We start from the raw sequence: 23,896 nt of genomic DNA, 5'->3' as shown, positions 1-23,896 counted from the left end.
TTTATGAGTTTTCAAAAGCAGGTAATAATTTATATTGTCTCATTTTCATTAAGAAATATCTGTATAAAGGCATAGAAAAAGTTGAATGGTACAGTTATTAAAAGGAATTAATAGTTATTTTGGTGCATTAAAATTTGGGGTGATTTAAGTTGCTTTTCTGTTTATTTTCTACTTTCACATGACATGAGGAATGTTAGTATATTTAACATGTATCCCTCAAAAAAGAGCAGTTAAATGTCCATGATATGTCCAGATAGAAAGCAGGGTCAGGTAGATAAGATGTCTACTTCAACACGGGCCAACCCTGGACGTACTGGTAACAAGCTGGTAGACTGTGTGTTCCACCATGTTCCTGCCGTGACAGTGACATGGCATGAAGAGGCAAGAGGCCCTCGACTCCCAGGATTCCTTGAATGCACTTGGAAGAGTCTTCTTCCTGGTGGGCCTGACCACCTCCTTTGGACTCAGAGATGGCAGACATCCAGAAGCTGCAGAAGCCCCAGGCAGATGATAGGTGGGATGTAGGTGTTCAGCGACTCTTTCAGAGATGCCAAAGTGAAGATAGCCCCTGGAATGGAAAGTGAGGTCCCTCAGGCTCCCTGACCCACTCCCACTCCAGCTCAAGCCCTCCCATTCAACACCTCCCTACCACACACACACACACCCTACACTAGCTGCACTCATCTCTGGCCTCCAGAAGAGAACAGAACCAAGAATCAGAAGGCCCCTGAACTAACGTAGCCACGCTCAGAGGGTGAGAAAGAAATAGGAACAAGCCTGCCGAATAGAAGAGGGAGGTGGGTAGATGGGCATTTTGGAACAACCTTTGCTCCTTCTCCCTTCTTAATCCTACTGGAGAGGTGGTGGCCCCAGGGCTTAGTGGTGGAGGTATGGGCAATGAAGATGAGGGAAGCTCCAGAGATAGAAAGGCCTGGGGGAGGGGCGGCAGGCGTGGCCGCCATGGTGACCCAAGGCCAGGGGGTAGAGCCAAGCCTGAAGACGTCTGACCTTTGGAAAGCAGCAGCTGTCTTTGTACGTCAGCAGTTCCTGTGGGCAGAGCAGCTAGGAGGGGTTCCTCTAGGACTGCCTGTCACAGGGAAATTCTCTGCCTTTCTGTTCAGGGGGCCGGCCCAGCTTCCTTGCTCTCTGTTCCCACCTGCCAGACACATAACTCCACAGGCAGCTGCTACTCCATCCCCTCGGCTCAAGGGTAGGGGTGAGGAGGGCGGGGTAGGGGCTTTTAAGTTACAAGACATCCTTACCATGGGGATACCCTGCAGCCAATTGCAATCAGTGAGGCGGGAAGTTATGTTTGACATAGAATCATGTTATGGTATATTAAGTTTAAAAAGCACCTGTCCTAGTCTGAAGAAAGTGGAAACTGCAGGAGAGCAGGGAGTGCTCCTGGTTCCAGAAAAAAAGGAAAGGAGGCAACAGTAAAGGGAACTGCCAGATCTTCTATTACCCTCTGCCAGAAGTCCCCCTCTCCCCAGCGCAGTTGCACCCCCTTACCCATCATGAGCAGGGTCAAAAGCAAGTTACTGATCTCTCGCAGCATCGGTGGGCCCAGGACCAGCAGCAGCCCAGCCAGCAGTTCCAGCCAGCCCACAGCCTCTTGGTAGTTCATGGGATCGGGCTGGTAGCCGAACACCTTCAACGGGAACACCTCAGCAAACTGCACAAACAGGGCTTTCTAGGGGCGGCAAGGAGAGCCTGTCAGCCCCACTCAGGGATCCACTGCCTAGGCATTCCACAGGGGCATTCTGTGTCTGCACCCTCAACTCCCCCGACAAAGGAGCTACCGTTCTAGGTTGGGTCAGGTCCAGGGCTGAGGTCCATCTAGAGAGGAGAGGGCCTCCCTGAGGGGCTGAGCTTTGGAATCAGTTAACAGGCTTTATGCTCCAAGGAGAATGGCTGGATGTTGGTGCAGAGGAGAACTGATTTTCTCACCAGATTCTCATTGGATTACACCCCAGCCTTTGCAAAGTCCAAGGCCAGGAAATTAGGCGTACCACAGCTTCTCTTTCTTGCTGCCTGGCCTGGTTTTCCTGACGATACTATGCTGGGAATATTGGGAGGTGGGGGAGAGGATGAGAGAGTAGACTGTTGCTTATTCAACAGATCCCATTCTGAATATGGTATGCTGGGCCTGCGCCCCATTGCAGTAGACACAAGGGGGGGTAAGGAGCTCAAAGCCGCTCATCTTGCTGAGTCAGGCTCTGCTGTGGGCCCCACGACAACTTCACCCTCACCTTCTCGCCCTTACTCCCCACCTCAGCTCTACCTTCCCTACTCTGCTGCAAGGAAGCAGCTCTACGCTGTCTGGCTCTGGGGATGTACTTCCCCAAACCATCCACCACCCGAAACCAGGAAGGAAGGGCAGAACCCAGGTCTGGGAGAAGGAGGCTGCAGGGTCTCCAAGTCTGGCTTGAGGGGCGGAGGGATTGGTGGGCATAACCACAAGAAAGCTTTTCCAAGAGTCTGGAACTAGCCAGGAGACAGAAGGAGGGCTTGTAGACTTTCCTCTCAGGCTCCCCGGTAAGGGCTCTCCAGATTCTGAGTTAGGAGAGGCTCCTGCGTCTTGACTAGCTGTGTAACCTTTAGCAGATATACTTCACCTTCAGGGCGAGTTTCCTACTCCACCAAGCGGGGAATAATAAACCCGTTCCTCACGAACCTCTCAAGAACGCAAGCAAGCGGAAGAGGAGAAGGGGACGGGGAGGGTGCTGGGTCCCCCATTCCATTCCATCTTCCTCCCGCTGCGTCCCGACGCCCTAGGTTGGCGCGGGGCCCCCAGGGCTCAGCTGGAAGGAGATCGGCCCGGTCCCCTTCAGTCTAGGCAAGAGCCGGAGCACTCTAGGAAGGCGCCCACGTCTCGGTCGACGTGCTCTCCCTGCCCCCGCTCTAGCGCCGTCTCGCCGGAAGGCAGGCAGGTCCGCGGGGGACTGGCTCGGGCAGGCGGGCAGGCGGGCTGGGGACTGACCGCGGCCGCCCGCCCACGCCCCGCCGCTCACCATCTGCTGGGACGCGGGAGCCGAGATCTGCTGCGAAAGCTTGGCTGCCCCCGTGAGTGCGAAGAAGCCGCCCAGCAGAAGGCGCAGAGCGCCGAGCCCGAGCGCCATGGCCGCGCAGGCCCTCCGGGAGCGAGGAGAGGGAAGGGCGGGAAAAGGAAGGAAGGGGAGGGGAGGGCAGGGGATGGCAGGACATGGCAGGACAGGGCAGGGCAGGAGAAGGGAGGGGAGGGGAGACCCGGCCGAACCCCGCCCCCTGCCGCCGTCTCGGTTCCTCCCTCCCCAGGGCGGACAGAAGACCCGCGCCAGAGCCTCCGGCTCCTCGCCTCCCGAGGCTGTTGCCACCCCCTTTTCTGTCCATCTCACAGATGGCGACACTGAGGCCCACTGGCTCAACTGACTAAACGGGTCCCTTTGAATTCAGGGGAAGTCTCTTGTCTCCCAACCAGTACAGAGTCAAGTCCAACAGGAGTATCTGAACGTGCCTCGCAGAAGACCGGGGTTTCCTTCCCGCCTGAGCCTCCCTAGCTTTGCCAGCACAACGGCCACCTAACCTCGATGGGCCTCAGTATCTGCCTCTGTAAATGCGGATAAGCCTCTTAGTTCTGAAGAACAGGCCTAGCACAATGCCTGGCACATGTAAGAGCTCAAAAGTTATAAGTTATGAAATCATTAGTAATCAGTAACAAGTAGCTACAAATTGTTCTTTTCTATCTTTGCGTAAAATATCTTTTCCTTCGAATTTCTCTCAGCTGAAATTAAAATGTGAAAAGCGTTTAAAAATTCAGACACTTGCAGCTGCGGGAAGAGTGACTTCCACGGAACAAAACTCTAGAGGCCACTCCTGGCCCATCTGCTATTACCTGGAGATCTGTCTACACCCAGATGGACAAAGGGTGGGCCAAATTATTTAGTCAGCTGTCTGGTTTTTTTCACTTCCTCGCCCTCCCCAGCTAACAATGTTTGTTTACATTTTTTAATGATACAAAAAAAATTTAAAGGCAGCTCTCATGACACATGAAAACTGTATTATTTCAATGTTCATAAATAAAAAGTTGTATTGAAACAGCCACACTCGTTTGTGTACTGCCTTCAGCTGCTTTTGGGCTGCAACCGCAGAACTGAGTAGTTGCCACCATATGGCCTGCAAAACCTAAAATACTGACTATCTGGCCTTTTATGGAAAACGTTTGCCAAGCCCTGGTGGAGAGGGCCACAGAGACCCCTACAAAGGGTCTCAAACTCTGCTGCTTCCATTACTGGGTTAGCCAAGCAGCTCGGATCTGGGTTTTGTACCTACCCACAGCCTGCTGGGGTGGGGGTGCTGCCTGGCTGAAGACTGCAATGTCCCATGTGTTTCTAAAGGCCAAGCGGTTTCAACATCCAGGTGTGCCCGTACATTATAAACAGGCCTTTTGTTACCCTCATTTTTGTCCCTAATCCAGATTATCCAATCAATGGATCAAACAGCTAAATTCTCTACCTTGGACTAATAAAATTATATATAACAATTTATAAATGCATGATTATTAAATTCCTCAACAAAAAGAAAAATTACTAAAACACTTATTTAATCACTGAAAACACATACCCACATTAGGAAATATTTTAGGGTACTTATAGAAAATTTAACACAAAATTATAGACTGTGATAATAAGCAATAGCCATGTTACTATTCTTTCTCTTTTACTAATTTTTCTATCCTTGGAATTAAAGATGTGACTGCAAGTCTTAGAGCAGGACCAGAAACCAACAGATTTCTTTGTTTTGACTCCGTCAAAGCGGAAAATGTAGCATCACATAAATAAATAGTTGAAAAAGGCAACAAAAACTTCATTGCCTTTTCATGGAGCTCTGGGTAACTTGTCTTTGCATTTATCCAAAACTGAGTTACAGACATTGATTTAAATACTGATTGTAATTCCAAATCTGAAGATAACTGTACTAGTTTTTCTTCTTCAAAGTCTGTGAGATTACTATTTTGGTGATTCATAAAAGGATTAATTATCCACAAATTTCCTGAACGCAAGTCGTCTTCTGGTGGATAACAGTCATGGAACATTTGAGAAAGTCCTTCCAGGTGCTCAGAAATAATGCTTGCAATGCCTCTCATATTTAAGTCTGATGAGTTTAAGAATTCGGAAAATGAAGGGAACATGTCATAATCATTCTCTTGTGTGCGCTTCAACCACATTTTTAACTTTTCCTTAAATATATCCATTTTATTATACAAATTGAAGAGAGTAGTCATAGTTCCTTGGAGACTTGAATTGAGTTCATTTATAAGTGAAAAAATATCTGATAAATAGGCCAACTTTGCAACCCATTCCTCATCAAGAAAATATTTGGCCAAATCTGAATGGTTTTGGTTTAAAAAAATTTCAATTTCATGTCGTAATTCAAATAATCTTGTTAAAATTCTCCCTCTCGATATCCAGCGTACTTCAGCATGAAGTGGTAAATTCACATGCTCAGACCCCATTTCTTCACACAAAATTGTTAACATTCGTGAATTCAATGCATTGCTCTTTATAAAACTTAAAATTTGTGCTGACTGCAAAAGAATTTCATGTAAGCATGGAGACAACTTTGCTGCTGCTAAATGTTCACGGTGAATAAAACAGTGTGTAAATGCCACTGTATCTGTGGAAATTTCTTGAATTTTTGCCCTGAAACCAGAACACCTGCCAGTCATGCTTGCCACCTCATCTGTACAGAGACCAACACAATGTTTCCAATTCAGAGATTTACTGTCAATGTATTTATTTATTAGTTCAAATATTTCAAAGCCAGTTATTTGAGAAGGCATTTCAATGCAACATAGTAATTCTTCTTTTATATCACTGCAATCATAATCAATGAAACGAATATAGCACAAAAGAAGGCTGATATTTGAGATTTCTGATGATTCATCTACCTGAAGGGCAAACCACTTGGACTTTCTGACTTTTTGAATCAGCTGATCTTCAATGTCTGCAGACAGTTCATCAATCCTGTGTCCAATTGTATTATTAGAAAGAGGAATGGTTTTCATTTTGTCTCCAGCACTTGAACCCAAAACTTCTGAACACATCTCTACTAAATATGGTTTAATTAATTCTTCAGCAATGGAGAACGGCTTCTTGCTGGCAGCAATTTGAAAAGCAATTAAGTAAGAAGCTTTCACAAGTGACTTTTCAACTAGTAAACACTTTTTTAAAGAACTATTTTGACATTCCATTTCAAGAGATTTTTGTTCAAAAAAATCTACTGGTTTGTTTTCTAATTCTGAATGTTTTGTCTTCAAATGATGAGAAAGATTTGCTGGCTTCATGTTTTCAGTGGATAAAATTTCTCCACAAATGACACATTGTGGCCTTGGTGAACTTTCTTTTGATCCTGGACAGATAATAAAACCAACTTTTAAATATTCCGCATCATAAGTCTGGAAAAAACCTATTCTTTTTTTCTTTGGAGGTGGAGACTCAAGTTCCGCATCATGTTTCTCATTAGGCATAGGGAAATCTGAATAAAATATTTGAATCACTGTTATTTTCAAGAAGAAATAAGCCATATTATGTTTTCCCCCACACATTTAAAATTTATATTTCATTACTATTTATATTTGTCAAAAGAATACACTAATTAAAGTTGAAACCCAAACCATGATACTTCCATGGTGCCGTTAAAAACTGAATTTCTCCTTGCCCAAAACTTGGCCACTAACTAAAGCAAAACTGTAGACTGTAGTACATGAACTAGCAATGCTATGTATTCCATAGGTTACTGGAATAAGGGCTGAAGTCCACAGGATACATCAAATTAAAAACAAATTATTTTATTTTTAAAATTTTCAGAAAAAAGGGAAAACAAGTTTCAAAAAGTTAACATCTGGTGAATTGAGATGAAGGATATATTAATGTTCATTGTACCATATTTTCAATCTTTCTGAATTCTGAAATTTTTCCAAATTAAAGTTGAGGAAAAAAATAAAGGTTAATTATTAGAATACCCAGTGTCAATGAGGGTAAAGAGAAATGGATGTTCTCAAACACTGATATAATTTTTCAATTTTGTAACACATACCAAAAGCCTTAAAAGTCTGATAGCTTTTGAATTTGAAATTCTACTACTTAGGATTCATCCTAAGGACATACTTAGACAAGTGAACAAAAATCCACTTACACAACCTAACACTGTTTATAATATTAAATAACTAAAAGCAATCTCAATGTCCAGTCTTAGGGGGATGGATACGTTGTAATCTATGCATCCGTTAAGAATCTCAGTGTAGGGGCACCTGAGTGGCTCAGTTGTTAAGCATCTGCCTTCGGCTCAGGTCATGGTCCCAGAGTTCTGGGATCAAGCCCCGCATCGGGCTCCCTGCTCACTGGGAAGGCTGCTTCTCCCTCTCTCACTCCCCCTGCTTGTGTTCCCTTTATCACTGTCTCTCCCTGTCAAATAAATAAATAAATAAATAAATAAAGAATTTCAATGTATATTTAAATTTATATTGATATGGAATACTTCTGATGAGCACTGTCAAATGAAAAAGTAGTTCATGACAGTGTATTTTAAACAATCCAATATTTAATCTAGAAATTTAAAAAAATATATATAAGCACACACATACCCACACATATGGATGTCCACAGATCCTTTACTACCTTCCACATGTGAATGTGTATATAATATAAATTCATGTACACAAAGAATATATCATTTTAACAGGAATATAAAACAATCAAATTTACTTTGGAAGGAAGACAGGATTCTCCTTGACTCCTACCAAAAGAAAGGCACCCTACATAAAAACTCATGATTACTTGCTGACAGACTATGCTTTTAAATACAGTATATTCTGGGTAGTAAAATTATCATTAAAAACAAAAATCAAAAAATGCTTTGGGCAGAGTAGGCTACACAGCTAACTGAAAATATAAGGGTAGTGGCAGTTAACGTGGATTGGGGCAATAGTTTACAACGTTTCCAAGTATGAATTAAAATAATTTTCCTGATCACCAACACCTCAGACACATAGTTATACTTTTAGTAAATGACAAATCAATTCACAGTGTTTTTAAAAAAAGAACTAAGGTTAAATCACTAATGCTTTTTTTTTTAGATCACTAATGCTTTTAAATAAATTTGTAACTTAGTAGTTGTAATAGTTTGTCTGTACATTTGAAAAACAGCAGTGTACACACAGAGGAGATGTTTGTCCACTCTACACATAATGCTGTGTGTGCAGATGGATTCAATTTAGTAATTAGTGTTAATGAGAATTATAAAAGGAATAAATTAGATTTTCAAAGTATGTGGTCCAAGAATGAATATTTTCACATTTAAGAAACTGTAAATGATTTTCTTTTCCTTTCTTAAAAAAACAAAAATAAACAAAACAGAATAACTTTCTACATATGGAGAGCACAAGGACACATACCTGTCTGACATTCCTTGTGTTGTGTATGTGGTTTGCAAGAGGTGGCCTTGGTCTGTGTGACAGGCTTGCACAATACTGCTTTGTTTTTTAAAAGCCTGGAACACTGGGAAGATAGAAGTTTCATGGCATCTGTCTGTGTGCTTCCCTAGTTAAAAACAAATTTAGAAACCAAAAAGAGATGTTTTTTAGTACCTTATCACTAACCATAATTGTATCAATTGAAAGGTGGCACATAGCAAAAGAAATATAATTCCTCTGAAAGAGGAGTTACAATAGAGAAGTTACTTTGGAAAATATATACTAATTCCTAATTCTTCTCATCAGTGTCCATTCCACTTCTTAATTTAAAAAAAGAGGCACCTGGGTGACTCGGTTAAGCGTCTGCCTTAGCTCAGGTCATGATCCCAGGGTCCTGGCCCCGCATCAGGCTCCCTACTCGGCAGGAAGCCTGCTTCTCCCACTCCCACTCCCCCTGCTTGTGTTCCCTCTCTCGGTGTGTGTCTCTCCCTGTCAAATAAATAAATAAAATCTTTTAAAACAATAATAAATAAATAAACTTTAAAATCGCTGGAAAGGGGACCTGGCTGGCTCAGTCAGCAGAGCATGCAACTCTTGATCTTGGGGTTGTGAGTTCGAGCCTCACATTGGGAAGAGAGATTACTTAAAAAATTTTTTAAATCTTAAAAATAAATCAAATCAGATCAAATCAACTCAAATCACTGGAGAACTTTCAAATGACCAGAACAAGAAGAAGGATTCTCTTTTTCAAGATTTTTTTTTTTTTTAAGTAATCTCTACACCCAACATGGGGCCCGAACCTACAACCCCGAGATCAAGAGTTGTATGCTATACTGACCAGTAAGCCAGGCACCCCAAGGAGAAGGTATTCTTAAACAAAATACAAAAGAGTTAAAAACAAAATAGAAAACACTAATACATTTGACTACCTCGAATTTTTTTTTTACAAATAAAGGTCTTTATAAAACAAAGTTGAGTGGTGCCTGGGGGGCTCAGTCGTTAAGCTTTTGCCTTCAGCTCAGGTCATGATCCCAGAGTCCTGGGATCGAGCCCCACATTGGGCTCCCTGCTCAGCGGGAGGCCTGCTTCTCCCTCTCCCACTCCCCTTGTTTGTGTTCCCTCTCTCGCTGTGTCTCTGTCAAATAAATAAATAAAATCTTAAAAAACAACAACAAAGTTGAAGGATAAGCAACAGAGTTGGAGAATGTACTGAAAACATGTTTTCCATTCAATAAATATTTACAGAATGTTTACAGTAAACCAGGCACTGTCCTAAACCCTGGGAATACAGCAGAAAACAAGACAAAGAAAGTCCTGCTTTTATGGGCTTTCCATTCTGTAGGGAGACACAGAAGATAAACAAGTAAAGCAAATATATAATGTATAATTCCAGGTAGTGATAAGTGCTATGAAAGAAAGAAAGCAGAATAAGGGAATGGAAAGTGATGGTGTGGAGGAGAGGTATTTTTGGAATAAACATTTGAGCAGAGATCTTCTGAATACTCAAAAAAGCAAACCATGCAAAGGCCTGAAGTTAAAGGACTCCAAGTAGTGGGATTATAGACGCAAAAGCCTTTGAGTGGTAGAGTTTGGCATGCCTTAGGAAGAGAGACAAGAAAAAGACTGAAATAAAAGTAAGCAGAGGCTAGAATGAAATGTTTGAAGAACTAGGCAGAAGCCAAATTCTATAGGATCTGGAAGGTCTTAGTTTTAAAAACAAGAAATTAGGATTGTATTTTAAATGTGACAGAAAGCCACTGAAGATTTTATTTACATTTACTTTTGATTTTACTTTTTAAAGATTTTATTTATTTATTTATTTATTTATTTATTTATTTATTTGAGAGCAAGCGCAAAGGCAGAGGCAGAGGGAGAAGCAGACTCCCCACTGTGCAGGGAGGCCAATGCGGGGCTCAATCCCAGGACCCTGGGATCATGATCTGAGCCAAAAGCAGACGCTTAACTGACTGAGCCACCCAGGCGCCCCTACATTTACTTTTTAAATAGGCAATAGATGTAATAATTTTGAATTATGTAATAATATAAAAGGTATAAAAGTATATACACGAAGGGGCACCAGGGTGGCGCAGTTGGTTGAGCCTCCAGCTCTTGGTTTCGGCTCAGGTAGTAATCTCGGGGTCATGACACTGAGCCCTGCCTTGGGCTCTGTGCTCAGCACGAGTCTGTTTAAGACTCCTTCTCCCTGAATACACAACCTAACCCTACACCTAAAGGAGCTGGAGAAAGAACAGCAAATAAAGCCTAAACCCAGCAGGAGAAGAGAAATAATAAAGATCAGAGCAGAAATCAATGAACTAGAAACCAAAAGAACAGATCAATGAAACTAGAAGCTAGTTCTTTGAAAGAATTAATAAAACTGATAAACCCCTGGCCAGACTTATCAAAAAGAAAAGAGAAAGGACCCAAATCAATAAAATCATGAATGAAAGAGAGATCACAACCAACACCAAAGAAATAGAAACAATTATAAGAGCATATTATGAGCAACTATATACCAGCAAATTAGACAATCTGGAAGACATGGATGCATTCCTAGAGACATATAAACTACCAAAACTGAACCAGGAAGAAACAGAAAACCTGAACAGACCCATAACCAGTAAGGAAATTGAAGCAGTAATCAAAAATCTCCCAACAAACAAGAGCCCAGGGCCAGATGGCTTCCTAGGGGAATTCTACCAAACATTTAAAGAAGAATTAATACCTATTCTTCTGAAACTGTTCCAAAAAATAGAAATGGAAGGAAAACTCCCAAACTCATTTTATGAAGCCAAACTCACTCATTTTGTGAGGCCGCCATTACCTTGATCCCAAAACCAGACAAAGCTACACATTTAATGCAATCCCTATCAAAATACCATCAACCTTTTTCAAAGAAATGGAGCAAATAATCCTAAAATTTGTATGGAACCAGAAAAGACCCTGAATAGCCAAAGAAATGTTAAAAAAGAAAAGCAAAGCTGGTGGCATCACAATCCCGGACTTCAAGCTCTATTACAAAGCTGTCATCATTAAGACAGTATGGTACTGGCACAAAAACAGACACATAGATCAATGGAACAGAACAGAGAGCCCAGAAATGGACCCTCAACTCTATGGTCAACTAATCTTTGACAAAGCAGGAAAGAATGTCCAATGGAAAAAAGACAGTCTCTTCAACAAATGGTGTTGGGAAAATTGGACAGCCACACGCAGAAGAATGAAACTGAACCATTTCCTTACACCACACACAAAAATAGACTCCAAATGGTTGAAAGACCTAAATGTGAGAGAGGAATCCATCAAAATCCTAAAGGAGAACACAGGCAGCAACCTCTTTGACCTCAGCCGCAGCAACTTCTTCCTAGACACATCGCCAAAGGTAAGGGAAGCCAGGGCAAAAATGAACTATTGGGACTTCATCAAGATAAAAAGCTTTTGTACAGCAAAGGAAACAGTCAACAAAACCAAAAGACAACCGACAGAATGGGAGAACGTATTTGCAACTGACATATCAGATAAAGGGCTAGTATCCAAAATCTATAAAGAACTTATCAAACTCAATACCCAAAGAACAAATAATCCAATCAAGAAATGGGCAGAAGACATGAACAGACATTCCTGCAAAGAAGACATCCAAATGGCCAAGAGACACATGAAAAAGTGCTCAACATCACTCGGCATCAGGGAAATACAGATCAAAACCTCAATGAGATACCAACTCACACCAGTCAGAATGGCTAAAAAATTTTTTTTAAGATTTTATTTATTTATTTGAGAGAGAGAATGAGAGATAGAGAGCACGAGAGGGAAGAGGGTCAGAGGGAGAAGCAGACTCCCCGCTGAGCAGGGAGCCCGATGTGGGACTCGATCCCAGGACTCCAGGATCATGACCTGAGCTGAAGGCAGTCGCTTAACCAACTGAGCGACCCAGGTGCCCTGGAATGGCTAAAATTAACAAGTGAGGAAACGACAGATGTTGGGGAGGATGTGGAGAAAGGGGAACCCTCCTACACTGTTGGTGGGAATGCAAGCTGGTGCAGCCACTCTGGAAAACAGTATGGAGGTTCCTCAAAAAGTTGAAAATAGAGCTACCCTACAACCCAGCAATTGCACTATTGGGTATTTACCCCAAAGATACAAATGTAGTGATCCGAAAGGGCTTGTATGTTTATAGCAGCAATGTCTACAATAGCCAAACTATGGAAAGAGCCTAGATGTCCATCAACAGATGAATGGATAAAGAAGATGTGGTACATATATATACAATGGAATAGTATGCAGCCATCAATAAAATGAAATCTTGCCATTTGCAACGAAATAAATGGAACTAGAGGGTATTATGCTAAGCGAAATAAGTCAATCAGAGAAACACAATTATATGATCTCACTGATATGAGGAATCTGAGAAACAAGACAGAGGATCATAGAAAGGAGGGGAAAATGAAACAAGACGAAACCAGAGAGGGAGACAAACCATAAGAGACTCTTAATCTCGGAAACAAACTGAGGGCTGCTGGAGTGGAGGGGGGGTGGGAGGGATGGGGTGGCTGGGTGATGGACACTGGGGAGGGTATGTGCTATGGTGAACACTGTGAATTGTGTAAGACTGATGAATTACAGACCTGTATCCCTGAAACAAATAATACATTATATGCTAATAAAAAAAAATAATAATAAAAGACTCCCTCTCCCTGGGATGCCTGGGTGGTTCAGTCAGTTAAGTGTCTGCCTTTGGCTCAGGTCACGATCCTAGGGTCCTGGGATCGAGTCCCACATTGGGCTCCTCGCTCTCGCTCACTCACTCTCTGACAATATATAAATAAATAAAATCTTAAAAAAAAAGACTCCCTCTTCCTCTGCCACCCCCCTCCATGTGCTCTCTCAGATAAATATCTTTAAAAAAAAAGTATATACATGAAAATTAAGTTTTCCATCCACCTGTCCTCTATCCAGACTCAACCTTGAACACAACCACCATCCCCAGTTTCTTATACATCCTTCTAGAAATGGTCCCTGTAATTAAGTAAGTTGCTTCTGACTACAAATTGGCAGCATATTGTCAGGGAGGTTCTAGCACCTTGCACTGTACTTTGAGCAAGCTATCATAGAGGTATATTTACATAACTTTGTATAAAGCTGCCCTAGTCGCAGCTTTATACATTGAATGTACTGTAGGTAATCTGAAGAGTCTCTGCTGCTGAACAGTGAATGTTAAAAATATTTGCTATTACAAACAATGCTATAATAAATACCCCTACATATAAATTAATTCTACATGTGCAGTATATTTATAGAATAAGGTATTATAAGTGTGGTTTGGTGGGTCAGAAGATTTTAATTATGATGGTACAGCCAAATTGCTTTTCACAGAAGCATATTATATTAAATTATATGACCTTCAGCAATGTATGTGAGCCTGTTTCTCAACACTCTAGTTAACATAGTACTATGAAACTTTTTGCTATTTCTCAATAAATGAAAAATTACCTAACAGTAGTGGGATTAGGCATTTTGCATGTTTAAGCATTATTAGTTTTTCCTCTTCTGTGAACTATCGACTCCTGTCTTGTGCTGTTTTCCTTTAGCTTTTAAAAAATTTCTATGCATATCTTTTGAATGAACACTGTAACACAGGACATAAAATTCAAAGATTTAAACATTAAACAATAAAAAATAATTCCCCCTCTTAAAATTCTGCCTCAGTCATTCAGTTCTCCTCAGAGGCAACCATTATTATCTATTTACTGGCTGCCTTCCAGAGCTTTCTATACATATGTACAGGCATGTGGTTTGTGTGTGTGTATATTTAAAATACAAATGGCAGTATGTTATACCATTTTGTCTTTTTCATTTATTATATATGAGACTGCTCTATGTCTGTACAGATATAGCTACCACATTCTTTTTAAGCACATAGTATTCTACTGTATGGATATAGCATATTTATTTTAACTACAGTTCCCAAAGAGCGGCTGCATATGCTTGTGAAGGGAACTCCACTTACCAGGCCATGTGACTAAGTATGAGCGAGGAGAAGGGTATATTTCAGGCCCTACCCATGCAGGCCTTTTTTTTTTTTTCTAGTTCACACAGTAACTCAGGATGAACTCACAGTGGCTCTGACTGCTGATGAAACAATTCAGTTGTTTTCAAGCCTTTGCTACTGCAAACAATGCTGCAATCATCCCTGTCTATACCTCATTTTATAAATGTGTGAAATGTATCTGAAGGATAAATTCCTAAAAATGGAGTTCCTTGGTAATATGGTATTTACATTTTAAATTTTAACAAGTTTTACTAAATTGCTCTCTGTAGCAATTTTACCAACTGCTATTGACAATATGTAAAAATGCCTTAACAGTGTTATCCATCATTTTTCTTTGCCAATCTGATAAAACTGTAGTTCTAACTGGCATTTCTCTAATTTTGAAGTTGAATATCTTTGCATATGTTTAAGAACAATTTTTATTTCATAGTCTGTAAACTGAAGGATCATAGTTTTGCCCATTTTCCTAATGGGTGCTGGGTCTTCTTATTGATTTGTAGAAGCTCTTCACATATGAAAAAAAACAACCTTTTATGATATGAATAGCAATCTCATCATTTTTTTCATGTCTTTTGACTTTGAAATGTAGCTGAATTTCCCTAACAAATCTTTTATGGCTTCTGGGTTATGTGACATATTTAGAAAGAATCCCCACTTCTGCATTTAAATTCTTTCCTGTATTTTTTCCTACTACTTTATTATTTTTTTATATTTAAATGTCTTCTCCATCTGGACTTCCTTTTGGTGTAACTTGTAAGGTAGAAATCCAACTGCATTTTCTTCCATATGTATACTTAATTGTCACAACACTATTTACTGAATGATCTAAATCTCCTACTGATCTGAATGCCATATCTATTATTTCTAAATTTGCATATATATTTAGGTCTATTTCTAGACTTTTTTTTTTTTAAAGATTTTATTTATTTATTTATTTGACAGAGAGAGCGAGCACAAGCAGGGGGAGTGGCAGGCAGAGGAAGAGAGAAAAGCAGACTCCCCTTAGAGCAGGTAGCCTGATGCAGGGCTCGGTCCCAGGATCCTGGGATCATGATCTGAGCCGAAGGCAGACGCTCAACCAACTGAGTCACCCAGGCACCCCTGGACTTCTTTTCTATTAAGTTGTCTGTCTATTCATGGCTTTAGTATCAGTTGTTTTAACTACCTAGCTTTATAAAATTTAGAATTTTAACATAATTTCAGAAACTAGCTCTTCCCCCTTCTTTATCCTTCTTTTTCAGAATTTCATTGAAGGTTTTTAAGCAGTGGAGTGACACAATCTGATTTAAGATCATTCTGCTAACAATGTGGAGAAAAAAATGCAAAGGGCAAGAATGGAAGTGAGAAGACAGGTAGATAGTCACTGTGCTGAACCAGAGAAAACATGATGGTGCCTCAGACAAAAGAGGTAGCAATCGTATGGTAAGAAGTAAGGAACACTAGAGAGGAAGTCTGAGGGAAAATAAAAGTGTTCTGATTTAGACATATTATTTGAGATGGCTATTAATCATCTAAGTGTATTTGTCAAGTAGGCAGTTGGATACATGAATCTGGAGCTCAGAGGTCATGGCAAGAGAAATAAATCTGGGAATAAGCCACCATCTAGGTGGTGTTTAAAACCACAGGACGGTACTGAGTCCCTGAGAATAATGTAGATTGAGAAAAAGGACAAGTATGCTGACCTGGAAGCTGAAGAAGGTATTTCAACTGTATCAAATGTTACTGAAAGGTTGGGTAAAATGAGAACTGAAAACTGGATTTGCAAAATAAAGGCTAATGGCAACCTTGTCAAGAGCAGTTTCAGTGGAATGGTGCAGACAAAGCCTGACTTAAGTGAGCTAAGGAAAGATAACAGATAAGGGAATTGAGGTGGAAAGTAGAAGCCACCCTTAGAGTTTTTCTAAAATGGAGAGCAGAGAAATAGGACAATGGCTAGAGGGCTATGCTGTTAAAGGATTTTTTTTATAGATATTAAGTATTACTGCATGTTTTTATATCAGTGAAAATGAGTAGAAAGAGGTGGGGGCAAATTCAGAGTATATAAAGAAATTCTATAAATCAATAAGGAAAAAAATTCAACACAAAAATGGGGAAAAATTAATAACAAGAAATTCAAAGAAAATTCAAATGTTCAAAAACATAGAAATATAAGCAAACATGCTAGTAATTAGTGACCTGCAAAGTAAGACAATAAGATTACTAAACAGACTGACAAAAAAAAGTTTAAATCTGACAACATTAAATGATAGTGAAGCTGTGGGAAATGAGTACAATCATAAACTGCTGGTGGGAACAAAAACTGAAATAGCCATTTTAAAAAAACTAAAAATGCAAATACTCTTTGACTCCAAAATTCTACTCTTTCATACCTACACTAGACAAACATCTGCACACGTGCACATGGAGACATATGCAAGGATGTTCACTGTAGCAGAGATTTTATAGGTTAAAAATTGGAAGCAACCTAAGGTTCATCAATAAGTCAATGAATAAACAAAATGTGTTACTTTCACAAAATATTATACAGCAGTCAATAAACTAATAAACAAATTCAGTAAAGTCACAGGATACAAAATTAACATACAGAAATCAATTGCATTTCTATACACTAATAATGAACTATTACAAAGAGAAAATTAAAAACAATCCCACTTACAATTGCATCAAAAAGAATAAAATACCTGGGAATAAATTTAATCAAAGAGATAAAAGATCTGTACCCTGAAAACTATAAGACACTGATGAAAGAAACTGAAGAAGATACAAATAAATGGAAAGCTATACCATGCTCATGGATTCGAAGAATATTGTTAAAACACCCATACTACCCAAAGCAATCTACAGAGTCAATGCAACTCCCATCAAATACCAACATTTCTCACAGAACTAGAACAAAGAATCCTAAAATTTGTATGAAACTACAAAGACTTCAACTAGCCAAAGCAAGCTTGAGAAAGAAGAACAAGGCTGAAGGTATCACGCTCCCTGATTTCAAACTACACTACAAAGCCACAGTAACCAAAACAGTATGGTACTGGCATGAAAAGAGACACACAGATCAATGGAATAGAACAGAGAACCCAGAAATAAACCCGCCCATATATGGTCAATTAATCTACACCAAAGGAGACAAAAATATATAGTGTGTAAAAGACAATGTCTTCAATAAATGGTGTTGGGGAAAACCCAGCAACTACATGCACAAGAAGAAACTAGGGATGCCTGAGTGGCTCAGTTGGTTAAGTGTCTGACTCTTGATGTCAGCTCAGGTCTTGATCTCAGGGTTGTGAGTTCAAGCCCCACATCAGGCTCCATGTTGGGTGAGGAGCCTACTCTAAAAAAAGAATGAAACTGGACCATTTTACACCACATAGAAAAATAAATATGAAATGGATTAAAGACTTGAATGAAAGAGCTGAAGCCATAAAACTCCTAGAAGAAAACATAGGAAGTTAGCTACTTTAAAAGATTTTTATTTATTTATTTGAGAGAGAGAGAGAGAACAAGCGGGGGAGGAGCAGAGGGAGAGAGAGAGAATCTCTCAAGCAGACTCCTCACTCAGCATGGAATCCAACAGAGGGCTCAATCTCAAGACCCTGAAATCACAACCTGAGCCAAAACCAAGAGTTGGACACTCAACCGACTGAGCCACCCAGGCACCCCAGGAAGTTAGCTATCTGACATCAGTATTAGCAACATATTTTTGGCAAGAGCAGCAAAAGCTAAAATAAACAAACAGAATTACATCAAACTAAAAAGCAAGGAAATTATCAAAATGAAAAGGCAATCTACTGAAAAGGAGAAAATATTTGCAAATCATGCATCTGATAAGGGATTAATACCCAAAATACAGGAAGAACTTACACAACTTAGCATCAAAAAAATAAACAACCCAATTAAAAAATGGGCAGAGGACTTCAATAAGCATTTTTCCAAAGAAGACATACAGATGGTCAACAGACACATGAAAAGATGATCACCATCACTCATCATCAGGGAAGGACAAATCAAAACCACAATGATATATCACCTCAAACCTGTCAGATTAGATATTATAAAAAAGACGAAAAATTACAACTGTTGGCAAGGATGTAGAAAAAAACCCTTGTGCACTTTTTTTTTTTAAAGATTTTATTTATTTGACAGAGAGAGACACAGCAAGAGAGGGAACACAAGCAGGGGGAGTGGGAGAGGGAGAAGCAGGCTTCCTGCTGAGCAGAGAGCCCGATGCGGGGCTCGATCCCAGACGCAGGCTCAATCCCAGGACCCTGGGATCATGACCTGAGCCGAAGGCAGACGCTTAACCACTGAGCCACCCAGGCGCCCCCCTCATGCACTTTTGGGGAGAATGTATACTGGTGCAGCAACTGTGGAAAAGAGTATAGAGTTTCCTCAAAAAATTAAAAATAAAACTACCATATGATCCAGCAATTCCACTTCTGGGAATTTATCCAAGGAAAATCAAAACACCAAAGTAAAGAGATAACGTGCACCCCAAAGTTCACTGCAGTATTATTTACAATAGCCAAGATATGGAAGCAACCTAAGTGTTCCTTGATAGATGGATGGATAAAGAAGATGTGATGAACATACATACACACACACACACACACACACACACACACACACACACACACACACACAGGAATATAACTCAGCCGTAACAAAGAATGAAATCTTGCCATTTGCAACAACATAGATGGACCTAGAGGGTATTAGGCAAAGTGAGATAAGTCAGAGAAAGACAAATAAGTCAAACAGAGAAAGATAAACATCATAGGATTTCACTTGTATGTAAATCTAAAAAACAAAACAAAACAAAAAAACAGAGAAATAGACTCCTAGATAAAGAACACTTGGTTATCAGACAGAGGTTGTCGGGGGGGGGGGGGCCGGCAAAACAGGTGAAGGGAATTAAGAGGTACAAACTTCCAGTTATAAATAAGCCATGGGGATGTAATATACAGCATAGGAAATATAATAATACTGTAATAACTTTGTATGGTGACAGATGGTAACTAACCTTATTGTGGGAATTATTTGTAATGTATAAAAATATCAAATCACTATGATGTACTGATATACTCCTGAAACTAATAGGATACTGTACATCAATTATACTTTAATTAAAGAAAAAAAACTTAGGGGCCCCTGGGTGGCTCAGTCAGTTGAGCTTCTGACTCTTGATTTCGGCTCAGGTCATGATCTCGGGGTCATGGAATTACTCAGCGGGGAGTCTGCTTGAGATTCTCTCTCTCCCTCTCCCTCTGCCCTTCCCCCCTGCACTCTCTCTCTCTCTCTCTCTCTCTAAAATAAATAAATAAATCTTTTAAAAAGAAACCTATATTTTAAAAGAAAAAAATTAGGAGGAAAAAAAACTAAGCAAATAAGCCCAATCTAACAATGGTTAATTCTCAGTGGTGGGAATACAGTAAAGCAGGATTTGGCAAAGTATGGCGTGGACCAAGTCCAGCCCACCACCTGTTTCTGTAAATATAATTTTACTGGAACACAGCCACTCACTCATTTATGGATTGCCTATGGCTACTTCTGTACTACAACAGGAGAGATGAGTTGCAACAGAGTCTGTATGGCCTGCAAAGTCTAAAACATTTACTACCTAGATCTTTATAGAAAGTTTACTGACGTTTGCAGATTTTCTTCTTTGTACTTTACTGTATCTCACCTTTCCCTGAAATTTAAGACTATTTAAATAACTTGAAGGAGATTCACACTAAAGTCCCAGAGAAACAAAGAAAAGATTCTAAAACTGTCAGGTTTTTAAACATTGTAAGAGTACTACATTATTTATTACTATACTTGCTATAGACTAAACTGAAAATATTAATCAGAGCTATTCTACAACACAGTTTAAATGACTGGTGAATTATAGAGGTACTCCGCATAGGGAAAAATATAGGGCAGTCATATTTAATATGAGAGATGTATTCCTGAAAACCCTGAGTAATTCAAAACTAACTGTCCCATACATATAGAGGAGGGATGCATTCTCAGAATACATAAATCTACAACCAATATAGAATGCTTTTTTTTTTAAAGATTTCATTTATTTATTTGAGAAAGAGAGAGAGTATACCTGAAAGGTGGGGAGGGGCAGAGGGAGAGGGACAAAGAGACTCCTCGCCAAGCAGGGAACCCCAGAAGGGGCTCGATCCCAGGACCCTGAGATCATGACCTGAGCTGAAGGCAGACACTTTTTAATTTTTTTTTTATTTTTTTAAAAGAGTTTATTTATTTATTTGACAGAGAGACAGAGAGAGAGCACAGACAGTCAGAATGGCAGGCAGAGGGAGAGGGAGAAGCAGGCTCTCCGCTGAGCAGGGAGCCCGATGCGGGGCTCGATCCCAGGACCCTGGGATCATGACCTGAGCCGAAGGCAGACGCTTAACCAACTGAGCCACTCATGCGCTCCTAAATTTTTTTTTAATTTTAAAAAATTTTTATTTGTCAGAGAGAGAGAGAGAGAGAATACACAAGCAGGGGGGCAGCAGGCAGAGGGAGAAGCAGGCTCCCCGCTGAGCAAGGAGATGGATGCGGAATTCGAACCCAGGCCCCCAGGATCATGACCTGAGCAGAAAGTAGTGGCTTAACTGAGCCACCCAGGCGCCCCATAGAATACTTTTATAATAGATACTAATAACGTATTAAGCATAGTATATTAGTATAGTATAAAACATACTACATTAATACCATAATTAATTATATAGTTATATAGGTAATAACAGAATTATTAATTCTGGAACAAAGCAATTTATTGATCATGTAATTTTAAAATATAATATAATGTAAAATACATAATATACTAAATACAAAGTTAACTTAATGGTATTTCATTAACTAATGTAGTATTCTGCCCGAAAATAATTAACTAGAAGTTATCATTATCATCTTCTAACAACACAAGTAAGGGGAGAGTTAAAAAGTATCAAATTAGGGGGTGCCTGGGTGGCTCAGTCATTGGGCATCTGCGTTCAGCTCAGATCATGATCCCAGAGTCCTGGGATCGAGCCCTACATCAGGCTCCCTGCTCCACGGGAAGCCTGCTTCTCCCTCACCCACTCCCCCTGCTTGTGTTCCCTCTCTCGCTGTGTCTCTCTCTGTCAAATAAATAAATAATTTAAAAAATCTTTTAAAAAAAAAGTATCAAATTAGAAGCTCTCTCTCCACATCATGGGGAAGGCCAGTCTGAGTCCTTGAAAGACGTCTGCTAATGAATGGATCTAATGAAGCTGGTTCTTTAATTTTTTTTTTCACTGAAGATTTTTTTTTTCACTGAAGGTTTTTTGATATGCAAACACGCTGTCCATTTTTCACCTTGCCACCATGAAACAGCAATCCACATTTGGATCATTTCCTTTAATAATAGCAATTGTTGCTGGAATATGGTCAAAAGCATATGCCAGTTACTTCACTGTTAGCTGTTGTGCTGAAGGCCCAGGCTAACTGCTGGGGCCCTGTTTTTCTAATTCTAGCAAGTCTTCCTTTATTAATCCATGGAGAACAACCCAAGCAAAATGTCAACATCCCTTTCACCAACCTTGCACAAATTCACCTTCTTTACCACTTTCACAAATTCTTTATTAGGTATGAGGCTGTCTTCCAAGTTAAAGCCTCTTTAGATTATGGTAAAACTGAAATGTTTTTGATAGCTTCAGTTAGCAGATACAGCTTCTTACGACCTCAGTAGGCTTTAAAATTGGAAAGCCAGCCATGTAAACCTTTTTGTCTCACTTTCACTTCCTTTCAAGTCATCAAAACACTTCAAGCTTTAGCACAGGTGATGGCTTGGCCTTAGGGGCGCATTATGGCAGCCCTGATCTTGCAGCTGTGTTGCCAGGATTTTTTCCCATTTATCCCATTATTTTTTTCCTGGTTATAAGATATTTCCATGCGAACTAAATAACGTGCCTTCTTTAATGCTGCTTTTGTTTTCTTGAGCATTATCTCTAATATTCTGCAGGTTTCACTCTCCTAAATGAACAGCACGGGGGTTCACAGCCAAGGCCTGGCCTTCATCATGGAGCTTTACAATATCTAATTTCTGTTCCAAAGATACTGAATTTGGGCACACCTTTCAGCACTAGCACCACTACTTAATGAATCCGAATGACAATGTTACATGATATATAAAAATATTTGTAATTGTACCAAAAGCAAATGTTAAGAGAACAGCCAGAAACAGTCACCAAAAACATTAACCCAAGATCTGATACATTAGGTTCATACGATATTGATAAAGGACGATGGGAATTTTGTTTCCTGCTAACACAAGACACAGACAACGACACAGTCTGCGATCCTTCGGCCTGCCAGATTTGAAATTATGCATTTCTTCAAAATATTTTTTTTAATTTTGGAAAGTTTCACAATATTTCAAATTTGAGACATAAAGTGGGAATTTAAATGTATTTTTACTTTGCACTATTTTCAGCCTCACATAATTTGAAGATGCACAAAACAACACTACACTGAATTTTTTCAAGAGACTTTCTCTCTTTCTCTCTTTCTTTCTTTAAGTAGGGCCCACACCCAGCATGGAGCCCAACACAGGGCTTGAATCCTGAGATCAAGACCTGAGCTGAAATCAAAAGTCAGGACACTTTAACTGACTGAGCCACCCAGGCGCCCCCAAGAGACTTTCAAGTCTTAAAGAAACATACTTGAATGTAGTAACCAGATGGAATTAACAGGTATTTAAAGAAATTAAGGAGACAGAACACAATGAAATAAATCAGAAACGCATTCTTTTTAATGATGTAACTTTAAGATCTCAAAACAAAATTAGTACATGATAGATTATTACTCTTTTTTTAAAGACTAACCTGCAAACAGAAATATATTCAGGTACATATTAGAATGCTACATCCAAAATGAAAATAAACACAAGTGGCATTATGAGGAAAAATATTAACAATAAAACTTACATCTTCGATGATCTTTGCTGCATCTTTAGTAACTGCACCTGTAATAAAATTAAAACACACATTATCCCCAGAATATACAGATGTAAACACTGAGACCAAGAAATTACTTTCCTCTTACTAAGGTGGGCCAGAGTCTAGTCCAGGATTTCACAAAAAATGGTCCAAGGAAACTGGGCATCAATATCACCTGGGATTCTTGGTAAAAGTAAAGATTCTTGGGCCTCAATCTCATCCAGCTGTATTTAGAATCTCCAGTGATAAAGGCAAGTATATTAAAATCACTTAGGTTCTTAAAAAAATAAACTATACATGCCACTTCCTTCCCTACCCAGGCCAACCTACTTGCTACCCACTTCCCTCTGAGAAAAAGGGGCATGTTTCCTTACATAAATATAAATGTAAATATTAGCAACAAGAGCTACTTAGACTAGACAGCACTATCCTCTACAG

General features: G+C 39.9%; 2 protein-coding genes across 6 annotated transcripts in view; both read right to left on the bottom strand.

Moving 5' to 3' along the window:
- TMEM35B (transmembrane protein 35B) lies at positions 1-3,191 on the bottom strand. Its single transcript, XM_025856513.2, has 3 exons — positions 3,015-3,191; positions 1,513-1,693; positions 1-568 (listed from the first exon to the last, which is right to left on the bottom strand). The coding sequence occupies exons 1-3, from the start codon at positions 3,120-3,122 to the stop codon at positions 465-467; spliced, it is 393 nt and encodes a 130-aa protein (XP_025712298.1). The 5' UTR covers positions 3,123-3,191; the 3' UTR covers positions 1-464.
- A 1,390-nt stretch (positions 3,192-4,581) lies between these two features.
- The window catches only part of ZMYM6 (zinc finger MYM-type containing 6), a 42,849-nt gene continuing 23,534 nt past the window's right edge, over positions 4,582-23,896 (bottom strand). For all 5 annotated transcript variants that reach the window (XM_025856511.2, XM_025856512.2, XM_025856510.2 and 2 more), the window contains 3 exons: positions 23,447-23,484; positions 8,435-8,579; positions 4,582-6,516 (listed from right to left, as the gene is read on the bottom strand). In XM_025856511.2, the coding sequence (XP_025712296.1) occupies positions 4,685-6,516; positions 8,435-8,579; positions 23,447-23,484 (2,015 nt within the window). In that variant the 3' untranslated portion in view covers positions 4,582-4,684. The remainder of the gene's footprint in view (positions 6,517-8,434; positions 8,580-23,446; positions 23,485-23,896) is intronic.

This window comes from Callorhinus ursinus, unplaced genomic scaffold, assembly GCF_003265705.2.
Source record: "Callorhinus ursinus isolate GAN/ISIS: 27379988/994484 unplaced genomic scaffold, GSC_fseal_2.0 scaffold18, whole genome shotgun sequence".
NCBI lineage: Eukaryota > Metazoa > Chordata > Mammalia > Carnivora > Otariidae > Callorhinus > Callorhinus ursinus.
This window is presented reverse-complemented; position numbering and strand designations above follow the sequence as displayed.

Coding starts and splice junctions, on each gene's coding strand:
- TMEM35B (XM_025856513.2), bottom strand. CDS start 3,122: ATGGCGCTCGGGCTCGGCGCTCTGCGCCTTCTGCTGGGCGGCTTCTTC. Junction 1,694..3,014: donor CTCCCGCGTCCCAGCAGATG/GTGAGCGGCGGG, acceptor TGCCGCCCCTAG/AAAGCCCTGTTTGTGCAGTT. Junction 569..1,512: donor TTTGACCCTGCTCATGATGG/GTAAGGGGGTGC, acceptor TTTCCATTCCAG/GGGCTATCTTCACTTTGGCA.